The sequence below is a fragment of the Oncorhynchus masou genome, chromosome 13 (assembly GCF_036934945.1).
Source record: "Oncorhynchus masou masou isolate Uvic2021 chromosome 13, UVic_Omas_1.1, whole genome shotgun sequence".
Classification (NCBI taxonomy): Eukaryota; Metazoa; Chordata; class Actinopteri; order Salmoniformes; family Salmonidae; genus Oncorhynchus; species Oncorhynchus masou.
The window spans coordinates 96,084,072-96,102,140 of record NC_088224.1 but is presented as its reverse complement, the minus strand read 5'-3'; the positions used below and the strand labels follow the sequence as shown (position 1 = coordinate 96,102,140).

The window sequence follows — 18,069 nt, the reverse complement described above, 5'->3', positions numbered from 1 at the left end:
TACACCCTCTACATCCTCTACATCCTCTACACCCTCTACACCCTCTACATCCTCTACATCCTCTACACCCTCTACATCCTCTACACCCTCTACATCCTCTACACCCTCTACATCCTCTACATCCTCTACAGACCCTCTACAGACTCTACACCCTCTACATCCTCTACATCCTCTACACCCTCTACAGACTCTCTACATCCTCTACACCCTCTACACCCTCTACAACCTCTACATCCTCTACAGACTCTACACCCTCTACATACGCTCTACATCCTCTACAACCTCTACATCCTCTACATCCTCTACACCCTCTACACCCTCTACATCCTCTACACCCTCTACACCCTCTACAACCTCTACATAACATCTACATCCTCTACAAACTCTACATCCTCTACAACCTCTACATCCTCTACACCCTCTACATCCTCTACATCCTCTACAGACCCTCTACATCCTCTACACCCTCTACATCCTCTACACCCTCTACAAACTCTCTACATCCTCTACACCCTCTACACCCTCTACACCCTCTACACCCTCTACATCCTCTACACCCTCTACACCCTCTACAACCTCTACATAACATCTACATCCTCTACAACCTCTACATCCTCTACAACCTCTACATCCTCTACACCCTCTACATCCTCTACATCCTCTACAGACCCTCTACATCCTCTACAATCTCTACATCCTCTACATCCTCTACACCCTCTACACCCTCTACATCCTCTACAGACCCTCTACATCCTCTACATCCTCTACACCCTCTACACCCTCAACATCCTCTACACCCTCTACATCCTCTACACCCTCTACATCCTCTACATCCTCTACAGACCCTCTACATCCTCTACACCCTCTACATCCTCTACACCCTCTACATCCTCTACAGACCCTCTACATCCTCTACATCCTCTACAGACCCTCTACATCCTCTACACCCTCTACATTCTCTACATCCTCTACAACCTCTACACCCTCTACACCCTCTACATCCTCTACAGACCCTCTCCATCCTCTACACCCTCTACATCCTCTACATCCTCTACAGACCCTCTACACCCTCTACATCCTCTACACCCTCTACATCCTCTACATCCTCTACATCCTCTATATCCTCTACATCCTCTACACCCTCTACATCCTCTACACCCTCTACACACTCTACATCCTCTACACCCTCTACATCCTCTACACCCTCTACACCCTCTACATCCTCTACATCCTCTACATCCTCTACACCCTCTACACCCTCTATATCCTCTACACCCTCTACATCCTCTACATCCTCTACATCCTCTACATCCTCTACACCCTCTACACCCTCTATATCCTCTACATCCTCTACAGCCTCTATATCCTCTACACCCTCTACATCCTCTACATCCTCTACATCCTCTACATCATCTACATCCTCTACATCCTCTACAGCCCCTCAACATCCTCTACATCCTCTACACCCTCTACAGACCCTCTACATCCTCTACACCCTCTACATCCTCTACAGCCCCTCAACATCCTCTACATCCTCTACACCCTCTACAGCCCCTCAACATCCTCTACATCCTCTACACCCTCTACAGACCCTCTACATCCTCTACATCCTCTACAGCCTCTACATCCTCTACACCCTCTACATCCTCTACATCCTCTACATCCTCTACATCCTCTACAGCCCCTCAACATCCTCTACATCCTCTGCACCCTCTACAGACCCTCTACATCCTCTACATCCTCTACAGACCCTCTACATCCTCTACACCCTCTACATCCTCTACACCCTCTACATCCTCTACACCCTCTACATCCTCTACATCCTCTACAGACCCTCTACATCCTCTACAGACCCTCTACATCCTCTACAGACCCTTTACATCCTCTACAGACCCTCTACATCATCTACACCCTCTACATCCTCTACACCCTCTACATCCTCTACATCCTCTACAGACCCTCTACATCATCTACACCCTCTACATCCTCTACATCCTCTACAGACCCTCTACATCCTCTACACCCTCTACATCCTCTACACCCTCTACATCCTCTACACCCTCTACACCCTCTACATCCTCTACAGACCCTCTACATCCTCTACATCCTCTACAGACCCTCTACATCCTCTACACCCTCTACATTCTCTACATCCTCTACAACCTCTACACCCTCTACACCCTCTACATCCTCTACATACCCTCTCCATCCTCTACACCCTCTACATCCTCTACAGCCTCTATATCCTCTACACCCTCTACATCCTCTACAGACCCTCTACACCCTCTACATCCTCTACATCCTCTATATCCTCTACATCCTCTACACCCTCTACATCCTCTACACCCTCTACACACTACATCCTCTACACCCTCTACATCCTCTACACCCTCTACACCCTCTACATCCTCTACATCCTCTACATCCTCTACACCCTCTACACCCTCTATATCCTCTACACCCTCTACATCCTCTACATCCTCTACATCCTCTACATCCTCTACACCCTCTACACCCTCTATATCCTCTACATCCTCTACAGCCTCTATATCCTCTACACCCTCTACATCCTCTACATCCTCTACATCCTCTACATCATCTACATCCTCTACATCCTCTACAGCCCCTCAACATCCTCTACATCCTCTACACCCTCTACAGACCCTCTACATCCTCTACACCCTCTACATCCTCTACATCCTCTACAGCCTCTACAGCCCCTCAACATCCTCTACATCCTCTGCACCCTCTACAGACCCTCTACATCCTCTACATCCTCTACAGACCCTCTTCAGACCCTCTACATCCTCTACATCCTCTACACCCTCTACATCCTCTACACCCTCTACATCCTCTACACCCTCTACATCCTCTACATCCTCTACAGACCCTCTACATCCTCTACAGACCCTCTACATCCTCTACAGACCCTCTACATCCTCTACAGACCCTCTACATCATCTACACCCTCTACACCCTCTACATCCTCTACACCCTCTACATCCTCTACAGACCCTCTACATCATCTACACCCTCTACATCCTCTACATCCTCTACAGACCCTCTACATCCTCTACACCCTCTACATCCTCTACACCCTCTACATCCTCTACACCCTCTACATCCTCTACAGCCCCTCAACATCCTCTACATCCTCTGCACCCTCTACAGACCCTCTACATCCTCTACATCCTCTACAGACCCTCTACAGACCCTCTACATCCTCTACACCCTCTACATCCTCTACACCCTCTACATCCTCTACACCCTCTACATCCTCTACATCCTCTACAGACCCTCTACATCCTCTACACCCTCTACATCCTCTACACCCTCTACATCCTCTACACCCTCTACATCCTCTACATCCTCTACAGACCCTCTACATCCTCTACAGACCCTCTACATCCTCTACAGACCCTCTACATCCTCTACAGACCCTCTACATCATCTACACCCTCTACACCCTCTACATCCTCTACACCCTCTACATCCTCTACATCCTCTACAGACCCTCTACATCATCTACACCCTCTACATCCTCTACATCCTCTACAGACCCTCTACATCCTCTACACCCCCTACACCCTCTACATCCTCTACAGCCCCTCAACATCCTCTACATCCTCTACATCCTCTACACCCTCTACAGACCCTCTACATCCTCTACACCCTCTACATCCTCTACATCCTCTACAGCCCCTCAACATCCTCTACATCCTCTGCACCCTCTACAGACCCTCTACATCCTCTACATCCTCTACAGACCCTCTACAGACCCTCTACATCCTCTACACCCTCTACATCCTCTACACCCTCTACATCCTCTACACCCTCTACATCCTCTACATCCTCTACAGACCCTCTACATCCTCTACAGACCCTCTACATCCTCTACAGACCCTCTACATCCTCTACAGACCCTCTACATCATCTACACCCTCTACATCCTCTACATCCTCTACATCCTCTACATCCTCTACATCCTCTACAACCTCTACATCCTCTACACCCTCTACATCCTCTACACCCTCTACACCCTCTACATCCTCTACAGACCCTCTACATCCTCTACACCCTCTACATCCTCTACACCCTCTACACCCTCTACATCCTCTACACCCTCTACATCCTCTACATCCTCTATATCCTCTACACCCTCTACATCCTCTACACCCTCTACATCCTCTACACCCTCTACAGACCCTCTACATCCTCTACACCCTCTACATCCTCTACATCCTCTACAGCCCCTCAACATCCTCTACATCCTCTACACCCTCTACATCCTCTACATCCTCTACACCCTCTACATCCTCTACATCCTCTACATCCTCTACAGCCCCTCAACATCCTCTACATCCTCTACATCCTCTACACCCTCTACAGACCCTCTACATATTCTACACCCTCTATATCCTCTACATCCTCTACAGACCCTCTACATCCTCTACACCCTCTACATCCTCTACATCCTCTACAGCCCCTCAACATCCTCTACATCCTCTACATCCTCTACACCCTCTACAGACCCTCTACATCCTCTACACCCTCTACATCCTCTACATCCTCTACAGCCCCTCAACATCCTCTACATCCTCTGCACCCTCTACAGACCCTCTACATCCTCTACATCCTCTACAGACCCTCTACAGACCCTCTACATCCTCTACACCCTCTACATCCTCTACACCCTCTACATCCTCTACATCCTCTACAGACCCTCTACATCCTCTACAGACCCTCTACATCCTCTACAGACCCTCTACATCCTCTACAGACCCTCTACATCATCTACACCCTCTACATCCTCTACATCCTCTACATCCTCTACATCCTCTACATCCTCTACAACCTCTACATCCTCTACACCCTCTACATCCTCTACACCCTCTACACCCTCTACATCCTCTACAGACCCTCTACATCCTCTACACCCTCTACATCCTCTACACCCTCTACACCCTCTACATCCTCTACACCCTCTACATCCTCTACATCCTCTATATCCTCTACACCCTCTACATCCTCTACACCCTCTACATCCTCTACACCCTCTACAGACCCTCTACATCCTCTACACCCTCTACATCCTCTACATCCTCTACAGCCCCTCAACATCCTCTACATCCTCTACACCCTCTACATCCTCTACATCCTCTACACCCTCTACATCCTCTACATCCTCTACATCCTCTACAGCCCCTCAACATCCTCTACATCCTCTACATCCTCTACACCCTCTACAGACCCTCTACATCCTCTACACCCTCTATATCCTCTACATCCTCTACAGACCCTCTACATCCTCTACACCCTCTACATCCTCTACATCCTCTACAGCCCCTCAACATCCTCTACATCCTCTACATCCTCTACACCCTCTACAGACCCTCTACATCCTCTACACCCTCTACATCCTCTACATCCTCTACATCCTCTACAGCCCCTCAACATCCTCTACATCCTCTACATCCTCTACACCCTCTACAGACCCTCTACATCCTCTACATCCTCTACAGACCCTCTACATCCTCTACACCCTCTACAGACCCTCTACATCCTCTACATCCTCTACATCCCCTACACCCTCTACATCCTCTACACCCTCTACAGACCCTCTACATCCTCTACATCCTCTACAGACCCTCAACATCCTCTACAGACCCTCTACATCCTCTACAGACCCTCTACATCCTCTACAGACCCTCTACATCCTCTACAGACCCTCTACATCCTCTACATCCTCTACAGACCCTCTACATCCTCTACACCCTCTACATCCTCTACATCCTCTACATCCTCTACAACCTCTACATCCTCTACACCCTCTACATCCTCTACACCCTCTACACCCTCTACATCCTCTACATCCTCTACAGACCCTCTACACCCTCTACATCCTCTACACCCTCTACATCCTCTACACCCTCTACATCCTCTACATCCTCTATATCCTCTACACCTTCTACATCCTCTACACCCTCTACATCATCTACACCCTCTACATCCTCTACATCCTCTACATCCTCTACATCCTCTACACCCTCTACATCCTCTACATCCTCTACATCCTCTACAGCCCCTCAACATCCTCTACATCCTCTACACCCTCTACATACCCTCTACATCCTCTACACCCTCTACACCCTTTATATCCTCTACATCCTCTACAGACCCTCTACATCCTCTACACCCTCTACAGCCCCTCAACATCCTCTACACCCTCTACACCCTCTACAACCTCTACATCCTCTACACCCTCTACATCCTCTACATCCTCTACATCCTCTACACCCTCTACATCCTCTACAGACCCTCTACATCCTCTACATCCTCTACATCCTCTACACCCTCTACATCCTCTACATCCTCTACAGACCCTCAACATCCTCTACACCCTCTACACCCTCTACATCCTCTACACCCTCTACACCCTCTACATCCTCTACAGACCCTCAACATCCTCTACACCCTCTACATCCTCTACACCCTCTACATCCTCTACACCCTCTACACCCTCTACATCCTCTACAGACCCTCTACATCCTCTACACCCTCTACATCCTCTACACCCTCTACACCCTCTACATCCTCTACACCCTCTACATCCTCTACATCCTCTATATCCTCTACACCCTCTACATCCTCTACACCCTCTACATCCTCTACACCCTCTACAGACCCTCATCCTCTACATCCTCTACACCCTCTACATCCTCTACATCCTCTACATCCTCTACAACATCCTCTACATCCTCTACACCCTCTACATCCTCTACATCCTCTACACCCTCAACATCCTCTCTACATCCTCTACAGCCCCTCAACATCCTCTACATCCCTCTACATCCTCTACACCCTCTACAGACCCTCTACATCCTCAACATCCTCTACATCCTCTACATCCTCTACATCCTCTACAGACCCTCTACATCCTCTACACCCTCTACATCCTCTACATCCTCTACAGCCCCTCAACATCCTCTACATCCTCTACATCCTCTACACCCTCTACAGACCCTCTACATCCTCTACACCCTCTACATCCTCTACATCCTCTACATCCTCTACAGACCCTCTACATCCTCTACATCCTCTACAGACCCTCTACATCCTCTACACCCTCTACAGACCCTCTACATCCTCTACATCCTCTACATCCCCCTACAGACCCTCTACATCCTCTACACCCTCTACAGACCATCTACATCCTCTACATCCTCTCCAGACCCTCATCATCCACCCTCTACAGACCATCTCTCCTCTACATCCTCTACAGACCCTCAACATCCTCTACAGACCCTCTACATCCTCTACATCCATCTCTACAGACCCTCTACATCCTCTACATCCTCTACATCTACATCCTCATCCTCTACATCCTCTACAACCCTCTACAACCTCTACATCCTCTACATCCTCTACATCCCTCTACACCCTCTACATCCTCTACATCCTCTACAGACCCTCTACACCCTCTACATCCTCTACACCCTCTACATCCTCTACACCCTCTACATCCTCTACATCCTCTATATCCTCTACACCCTCTACATCCTCTACACCCTCTACATCCTCTACACCCTCTACATCCTCTACATCCTCTACATCCTCTACATCCTCTACACCCTCTACATCCTCTACATCCTCTACATCCTCTACAGCCCCTCAACATCCTCTACATCCTCTACACCCTCTACATCCTCTACACCCTCTACATCCTCTACACCCTCTACACCCTTTATATCCTCTACATCCTCTACAGACCCTCTACATCCTCTACACCCTCTACAGCCCCTCAACATCCTCTACACCCTCTACACCCTCTACAACCTCTACATCCTCTACACCCTCTACATCCTCTACATCCTCTACATCCTCTACACCCTCTACATCCTCTACAGACCCTCTACATCCTCTACATCCTCTACATCCTCTACACCCTCTACATCCTCTACATCCTCTACAGACCCTCAACATCCTCTACACCCTCTACACCCTCTACATCCTCTACACCCTCTACACCCTCTACATCCTCTACAGACCCTCAACATCCTCTACACCCTCTACATCCTCTACATCCTCTACACCCTCTACACCCTCTACATCCTCTACATCCTCTACAACCTCTACATCCTCTACACCCTCTACATCCTCTACATCCTCTACATCCTCTACACCCTCTACATCCTCTACATCCTCTACACCCTCTACATCCTCTACACCCTCTACATCCTCTACATCATCTACACCCTCTACATCCTCTACATCCTCTACATCCTCTACAACCTCTACATCCTCTACACCCTCTACACCCTCTACACCCTCTACACCCTCTACACCCTCTACACCCTCTACATCATCTACACCCTCTACACCCTCTACATCCTCTACACCCTCAACATCCTCTACACCCTCTACATCCTCTACAGACCCTCAACATCCTCTACACCCTCTACATCCTCTACACCCTCTACACCCTCTACATCCTCTACACCCTCAACATCCTCTACACCCTCTACATCCTCTACAGACCCTCTACACCCTCTACATCCTCTACAGACCCTCTACACCCTCTATATCCTCTACATCCTCTACATCCTCTACAGACCCTCTATATCCTCTACATCCTCTACAGACACTCTACATCATCTACACCCTCTACATCTTCTATCAAGCCTGCCAGACCTGGGTTCAGATACTATTCTAATTATGTTAAATCATTTTAGCGTTTGCTTTAGCCTGCCTGGAGTACGGGCTGGGTTTTGCACTTTTGTGACTATTCTATTGACTATTCTATACCTCAATTAAGCCGAGAGGAAGTATTTGGAAATAATTTCAAATAGTATTTGAACCCAGGTGTGATTTCCCCTGTGCCTGTTGCCATGGCTATAGTTGAGTCTAGGTCCTCCTCACCAGACAGGTTTATTTCCTCATCGCACAGGAAGTTGGTGTCACGTTAATTTGGGAGGACGGACTGGTGGTAACAGATCCAATACATCACACACACGGTTTCCACGGTTGCCACGGTTTCCACGGTTGCCACGGTTGCCAGGTGTTTTGATGGCATTCCATCCATTCCGTTCCAGACATTACTCTCACCGTTCAGTCCTCAGCAGCCTCCACTGACCTCCAAGGGATATTGTCTTTCTGGTTAAATAAATAAACAACGCAGTGACATACCTGAGTTCCAGCACGCTGGTAACGTTCCCGGTGGTGAAGATGCGGCGAACATAGTTGAAGTCTCCCACGTACAGGCTGCCGTCTGAGCCACACGCCAGAGCGACGGGAGCCAGGAGTTTGTTGCCGTCAGCCATTCCATTGCAGCTGGGGCAGGAGATGCTACGGTGCCGACCGTTACCCATCACGCTGACGATCACAGGTGGCTGCTGGGAGACAAACACGTTCTCACCGCTCCCCATGTGGAGGATACCTGAGAGAGGAGGATTCAGTCAAATAGTCACGATGAAGATGAGGACTGACCACAACCTATCAGACAAATAGTCACGATGAAGATGAGGACTGACCACAACGTATCAGACAAATAGTCACGATGAAGATGAGGACTGACCACAACGTATCAGTCAAATAGTCACGATGAAGATGAGGACTGACCACAACCTATCTTCATGCTGAATAAAAACATAGAGGATAGAACTACTATAGTCACTCTGGGAGGACGGCCAGTCCAGACTCACTGTCTCTGACAGATCCAAGTGCCTCCTCTCCTCTCCACTCCTCCCCTCCCCTTCCCTTCCCTCCCCTCTCTCCTCTCCTCTCCTCTCCTCTCCTCTCCACTCCTCCCCTCCCCTTCCCTCCCTCCCCTCTCTCCTCTCCTCTCCTCTCCTCTTCCTTTAGGAACACTTTACCTTGTAAGTACGCTTCATTTCTTGCGTCTCTGACAGGGACAGACAGACGAGCTGCATGTGTTTATAGTGACTGTGTTGAAGTACCAGGGTACAGGTCTAGTAGAGAGGCAGTATGGTGTGTTTATAGTGACTGTGTTGAAGTACCAGGGTACAGGTCTAGTATAGAGGCAGTATGGTGTGTTTATAGTGACTGTGTTGAAGTATCAGGGTACAGGTCTAGTAGAGAGGCAGTATGGTGTGTTTATAGTGACTGTGTTGAAGTACCAGGGTACAGGTCTAGTATAGAGGCAGTATGGTGTGTTTATAGTGACTGTGTTGAAGTACCAGGGTACAGGTCTAGTAGAGAGGCAGTATGGTGTGTTTATAGTGACTGTGTTGAAGTATCAGGGTACAGGTCTAGTAGAGAGGCAGTATGGTGTGTTTATAGTGACTGTGTTGAAGTACCAGGGTACAGGTCTAGTATAGAGGCAGTATGGTGTGTTTATAGTGACTGTGTTGAAGTACCAGGGTACAGGTCTAGTAGAGAGGCAGTATGGTGTGTTTATAGTGACTGTGTTGAAGTATCAGGGTACAGGTCTAGTAGAGAGGCAGTATGGTGTGTTTATAGTGACTGTGTTGAAGTACCAGGGTACAGGTCTAGTAGAGAGGCAGTATGGTGTGTTTATAGTGACTGTGTTGAAGTATCAGGGTACAGGTCTAGTAGAGAGGCAGTATGGTGTGTTTATAGTGACTGTGTTGAAGTACCAGGGTACAGGTCTAGTAGAGAGGCAGTATGGTGTGTTTATAGTGACTGTGTTGAAGTATCAGGGTACAGGTCTAGTAGAGAGGCAGTATGGTGTGTTTATAGTGACTGTGTTGAAGTATCAGGGTACAGGTCTAGTAGAGAGGCAGTATGGTGTGTTTATAGTGACTGTGTTGAAGTACCAGGGTACAGGTCTAGTAGAGAGGCAGTATGGTGTGTTTATAGTGACTGTGTTGAAGTATCAGGGTACAGGTCTAGTAGAGAGGCAGTATGGTGTGTTTATAGTGACTGTGTTGAAGTACCAGGGTACAGGTCTAGTAGAGAGGCAGTATGGTGTGTTTATAGTGACTGTGTTGAAGTATCAGGGTACAGGTCTAGTAGAGAGGCAGTATGGTGTGTTTATAGTGACTGTGTTGAAGTACCAGGGTACAGGTCTAGTAGAGAGGCAGTATGGTGTGTATGTGTATGATGTAATGTGTAACCGTTAAATGAGCAGAATGTCTTCTGACAGGCGTAGTGGTGTAACTACACCACACTAACTCAAGGCAAACAGAGGATGGGTAAACAGTGGCGCTCCTTCACAAAAGCCATATGTCCCCCCAAAATGGATGAAGAGGACTTTGCAGAGCGTACGAGAGAGAGAGAGAGAGAGAGAGAGAGAGAGAGAGAGAGAGAGAGAGAGAGAGAGAGAGAGGGAGATAGAGAGAGAGAGAGAGAGAGGGAGTGAGCGAGAGGGAGGGAGAGAGAGAGAGAGAGAGAGAGAGAGAGAGAGAGAGAGAGAGGATCGGTCTACTCACCACTCTGAATGTTGAGAGCGTGGTGTTTGTTCAGGGCCCAGCCTCCGAGGTTAGAAGCTGTGATCTCATATCCCTGTAGAATAGCTGTTCTCTTCTCCCACAGGATCAGATCTGGACATGACTCATATTCATAACCCACTGACACTAGAGAGAGAGAGGACAGATAGTTAGTTACTATATAACCCACTGACACTAGAGAGAGAGAGGACAGATAGTTAGTTACTATATAACCCACTGACACTAGAGAGAGAGAGGACAGATAGTTAGTCACTATATAACCCACTGACACTAGAGAGAGAGAGGACAGGTAGTTAGTTACTATATAACCCACTGACACTAGAGAGAGGACAGATAGTTAGTTACTATATAACCCACTGACATTAGAGAGAGAGAGGACAGATAGTTAGTTACTATATAACCCACTGACACTAGAGAGAGAGGACAGATAGTTAGTTACTATATAACCCACTGACATTAGAGAGAGAGGACAGATAGTTAGTTACTATATAACCCACTGACACTAGAGAGAGAGAGGACAGATAGTTAGTTACTATATAACCCACTGACACTAGAGAGAGGACAGATAGTTAGTTACTATATAACCCACTGACACTAGAGAGAGAGGACAGATAGTTAGTTACTATATAACCCACTGACACTAGAGAGAGAGAGGACAGATAGTTAGTTACTATATAACCCACTGACACTAGAGAGAGAGAGGACAGATAGTTAGTTACTATATAACCCACTGACACTAGAGAGAGAGGACAGATAGTTAGTTACTATATAACCCACTGACACTAGAGAGAGAGAGGACAGATAGTTAGTTACTATATAACCCACTGACACTAGAGAGAGAGAGGACAGATAGTTAGTTACTATATAACCCACTGACACTAGAGAGAGAGGACAGATAGTTAGTTACTATATAACCCACTGACACTAGAGAGAGAGAGGACAGATAGTTAGTCACTATATAACCCACTGACACTAGAGAGAGAGAGGACAGGTAGTTAGTTACTATATAACCCACTGACACTAGAGAGAGGACAGATAGTTAGTTACTATATAACCCACTGACATTAGAGAGAGAGAGGACAGATAGTTAGTTACTATATAACCCACTGACACTAGAGAGAGAGAGGACAGATAGTTAGTTACTATATAACCCACTGACATTAGAGAGAGAGAGGACAGATAGTTAGTTACTATATAACCCACTGACACTAGAGAGAGAGAGGACAGATAGTTAGTTACTATATAACCCACTGACACTAGAGAGAGAGGACAGATAGTTAGTTACTATATAACCCACTGACACTAGAGAGAGAGGACAGATAGTTAGTTACTATATAACCCACTGACACTAGAGAGAGAGAGGACAGATAGTTAGTTACTATATAACCCACTGACACTAGAGAGAGAGGACAGATAGTTAGTTACTATATAACCCACTGACACTAGAGAGAGAGGGACATATAGTTAGTTACTATATAACCCACTGACACTAGAGAGAGAGAGGACAGATAGTTAGTTACTATATAACCCACTGACACTAGAGAGAGAGACAGATAGTTAGTTACTATATAACCCACTGACACTAGAGAGAGAGAGGACAGATAGTTAGTTACTATATAACCCACTGACACTAGAGAGAGAGGACAGATAGTTAGTTACTATATAACCCACTGACACTAGAGAGAGAGAGGACAGATAGTTAGTCACTATATAACCCACTGACACTAGAGAGAGAGAGGACAGATAGTTAGTTACTATATAACCCACTGACACTAGAGAGAGAGAGGACAGATAGTTAGTCACTATATAACCCACTGACACTAGAGAGAGAGGGACAGGTAGTTAGTTACTATATAACCCACTGACACTAGAGAGAGGACAGATAGTTAGTTACTATATAACCCACTGACATTAGAGAGAGAGGACAGATAGTTAGTTACTATATAACCCACTGACACTAGAGAGAGAGAGGACAGATAGTTAGTTACTATATAACCCACTGACACTAGAGAGAGAGAGACAGATAGTTAGTCACTATATAACCCACTGACACTAGAGAGAGAGGACAGATAGTTAGTTACTATATAACCCACTGACACTAGAGAGAGAGAGACAGATAGTTAGTTACTATATAACCCACTGACACTAGAGAGAGAGGACAGATCGTTAGTTACTATATAACCCACTGACATTAGAGAGAGAGGGACAGATAGTTAGTTACTATATAACCCACTGACACTAGAGAGAGAGGACAGATAGTTAGTTACTATATAACCCACTGACACTAGAGAGAGGAGGACAGATAGTTAGTTACTATATAACCCACTGACACTAGAGAGAGAGAGGACAGATAGTTAGTCACTATATAACCCACTGACACTAGAGAGAGAGAGGACAGGTAGTTAGTTACTATATAACCCACTGACACTAGAGAGAGGACAGATAGTTAGTTACTATATAACCCACTGACATTAGAGAGAGAGGACAGATAGTTAGTTACTATATAACCCACTGACACTAGAGAGAGAGGACAGATAGTTAGTTACTATATAACCCACTGACATTAGAGAGAGAGGACAGATAGTTAGTTACTATATAACCCACTGACACTAGAGAGAGAGAGGACAGATAGTTAGTTACTATATAACCCACTGACACTAGAGAGAGAGGACAGATAGTTAGTTACTATATAACCCACTGACACTAGAGAGAGAGGACAGATAGTTAGTTACTATATAACCCACTGACACTAGAGAGAGAGACAGATAGTTAGTTACTATATAACCCACTGACACTAGAGAGAGAGGACAGATAGTTAGTTACTATATAACCCACTGACACTAGAGAGAGAGAGGACATATAGTTAGTTACTATATAACCCACTGACACTAGAGAGAGAGGACAGATAGTTAGTTACTATATAACCCACTGACACTAGAGAGAGAGAGGACAGATAGTTAGTTACTATATAACCCACTGACACTAGAGAGAGAGAGGACAGATAGTTAGTTACTATATAACCCACTGACACTAGAGAGAGAGGACAGATAGTTAGTTACTATATAACCCACTGACACTAGAGAGAGAGGACAGATAGTTAGTTACTATATAACCCACTGACACTAGAGAGAGAGAGGACAGATAGTTAGTTACTATATAACCCACTGACACTAGAGAGAGAGAGGACAGATAGTTAGTTACTATATAACCCACTGACACTAGAGAGAGAGAGGACAGATAGTTAGTCACTATATAACCCACTGACACTAGAGAGAGAGAGGACAGGTAGTTAGTTACTATATAACCCACTGACACTAGAGAGAGGACAGATAGTTAGTTACTATATAACCCACTGACATTAGAGAGAGAGAGGACAGATAGTTAGTTACTATATAACCCACTGACACTAGAGAGAGAGAGAGGACAGGTGATTCGTGACTCTGAATAAGACCAGATAAAAATAGATTCAGAACAATCTTTATTGTTCCATTACTGATTAAAAACATACATACAAGTAGAACAACACAATCAACAAATCAACCGGAATTCAATCAATAAATCGACCGTAATTCAATCAACCAATCAACCGTAATTCAATCAATAAATCAACCGTAATTCAATCATTAAATCAACCGTAATTAAATCAATAAATAAACCGCAATTCAATCAACAAATCAACCGTAATTCAATCAACCAATCAACCGTAATGCAATCAACCAATCAACCGTAATTCAATCAATAAATCAACCGTAATTCAATCAACCAATCAACCTTAATTCAATCAATCAAAACAATCTTTCCATCATTTTTTTAAATGTTTTATTTATTTAAACTTTATTTAACAAATTCTTATTTCCAATGACGGCCTACCCCCAGCCAAACATGGATCACGCTGGGCCAATTGAGTGCTGCCCTATGTGACACAGCCTGGATTTGAACCAGGGACTGCAGTGACGCCTCTTGCACTGAGATGCAGTGTCTTAGACCCCTGCTCCACTCTGGAGCCCCCCACATAGCACTGAGATGCAGTGTCTTAGACCCCTGCTCCACTCTGGAGCCCCCCACATAGCACTGAGATGCAGTGTCTTAGACCCCTGCTCCACTCTGGAACCCCCCCCCCACATAGCACTGAGATGCAGTGTCTTAGACCCCTGCTCCACTCTGGAACCCCCCACATAACACTGAGATGCAGTGTCTTAGACCCCTGCTCCACTCTGGAGCCCCCACATAGCACTGAGATGCAGTGTCTTAGACCCCTGCTCCACTCTGGAACCCCCCACATAGCACTGAGATGCAGTGTCTTAGACCCCTGCTCCACTCTGGAGCCCCCCCCCACATAGCACTGAGATGCAGTGTCTTATACCCCTGCTCCACTCTGGAACCCCCCCCCACATAGCACTGAGATGCAGTGTCTTAGACCCCTGCTCCACTCTGGAACCCCCCCCCCCACATAGCACTGAGATGCAGTGTCTTAGACCCCTGCTCCACTCTGGAACCCCCCCCCCCCACATAGCACTGAGATGCAGTGTCTTAGACCCCTGCTCCAATCTGGAGCCCCCATATAGCACTGAGATGCAGTGTCTTAGACCCCTGCTCCACTCTGGAGCCCCCCCCACATAGCACTGAGATGCAGTGTCTTATACCCCTGCCCCACTCTGGAGCCCCCCCCCACATAGCACTGAGATGCAGTGTCTTAGACCCCTGCTCCACTCTGGAACCCCCCACATAGCACTGAGATGCAGTGTCTTAGACCCCTGCTCCACTCTGGAGCCCCCCCCACATAGCACTGAGATGCAGTGCCTTAGACCCCTGCTCCACTCTGGAGCCCCCCACATAGCACTGAGATGCAGTGTCTTAGACCCCTGCTCCACTCTGGAACCCCCCACATAACACTGAGATGCAGTGTCTTAGACCCCTGCTCCACTCTGGAGCCCCCCACATAGCACTGAGATGCAGTGTCTTAGACCCCTGCTCCACTCTGGAGCCCCCCACATACCACTGAGATGCAGTGTCTTAGACCCCTGCTCCACTCTGGAACCCCCCCCACACATAGCACTGAGATGCAGTGTCTTAGACCCCTGCTCCACTCTGGAACCCCCCCCCACATAGCACTGAGATGCAGTGTCTTAGACCCCTGCTCCAATCTGGAGCCCCCCATATAGCACTGAGATGCAGTGTCTTAGACCCCTGCTCCACTCTGGAGCCCCCCCCCACATAGCACTGAGATGCAGTGTCTTATACCCCTGCCCCACTCTGGAGCCCCCCCCACATAGCACTGAGATGCAGTGTCTTAGACCCCTGCTCCACTCTGGAGCCCCCCCACATAGCACTGAGATGCAGTGTCTTAGACCCCTGCTCCACTCTGGAGCCCCCCCCACATAGCACTGAGATGCAGTGTCTTAGACCCCTGCTCCACTCTGGAGCCCCCCCCCCCACATAGCACTGAGATGCAGTGTCTTAGACCCCTGCTCCACTCTGGAGCCCCCCCCACATAGCACTGAGATGCAGGGTCTTAGACCCCTGCTCCACTCTGGAGCCCCCCCCCCCACATAGCACTGAGATGCAGTGTCTTAGACCCCTGCTCCACTCAGGAGTCCCGAATCAAACAATCAATCTATCCATAATACACCAATCAATTACATACAAATACAGGTATGTCCTTCCTCCAAACGTCCACCTACATACAAATACAGGTATGTCCTTCCTCCAAACGCCCACCAACATACAAATACAGGTATGTCCTTCCTCCAAACGCCCACCAACATACAAATACAGGTATGTCCTTCCTCCAAACGCCCACCAACATACAAATACAGGTATGTCCTTCCTCCAAACGCCCACCAACATACAAATACAGGTATGTCCTTCCTCCAAACGCCCACCAACATACAAATACAGGTATGTCCTTCCTCCAAACGCCCACCAACATACAAATACAGGTTTGTCCTTCCTCCAAACGTCCACCTACATACAAATACAGGTATGTCCTTCCTCCAAACGCCCACAAAACATACAAATACAGGTATGTCCTTCTTCCAAACGCCCACCAACATACAAATACAGGTATGTCCTTCCTCCAAACGCCCACAAAACATACAAATACAGGTATGTCCTTCCTCCAAACGCCCACCAACATACAAATACAGGTATGTCCTTCCTCCAAACGTCCACCAACATACAAATACAGGTATATCCTTCCTCCAAACGCCCACAAAACATACAAATACAGGTATGTCCTTCCTCCAAACGTCCACCAACATACAAATACCGTTAAAACAAAGGATAAATAGTAAACTTTCCCTCACCGAAGGCCTCGGACAGCCCATAGACCTTCTGACTGTAGACGTCAGCCTTGTCCCAGACGAAGTTATAGTTGAGATTAGGAGCAACAGGGAACCACTTGCTGAACAGTCTTCCCTCCACCGCCACCACAAGGTGCACCTTCATCAGGTTAAAGGGCACGGTGGAGTGGGTCAGGGTCACCCGCAGGATGGACTTATACCCAGGGCTCCTACTGCTCAGGTAGCTCAACGCCATGTCTGTCCCGGGGATAGGAACCTCTTCCTGGAGAGCCTAGGGAGAGGGGGGAAGATATAGATGGTTACACCGGGGGACATATTGACCGTTATACTACCACACT

The 18,069-nt window shown here is 47.3% G+C and overlaps 1 protein-coding gene across 1 annotated transcript in view; it reads right to left on the bottom strand.

Annotated features, from left to right (window-relative positions):
* The window catches only part of tenm4 (teneurin transmembrane protein 4), a 716,895-nt gene that overhangs the window by 186,686 nt on the left and 512,140 nt on the right, over positions 1-18,069 (bottom strand). Inside the window, exons 19-21 of the mRNA XM_064985425.1 lie at positions 17,735-18,002; positions 11,412-11,555; positions 9,187-9,436 (exon numbers count right to left, since the gene is read on the bottom strand). Of these exons, the coding sequence (XP_064841497.1) occupies positions 9,187-9,436; positions 11,412-11,555; positions 17,735-18,002 (662 nt within the window). The remainder of the gene's footprint in view (positions 1-9,186; positions 9,437-11,411; positions 11,556-17,734; positions 18,003-18,069) is intronic.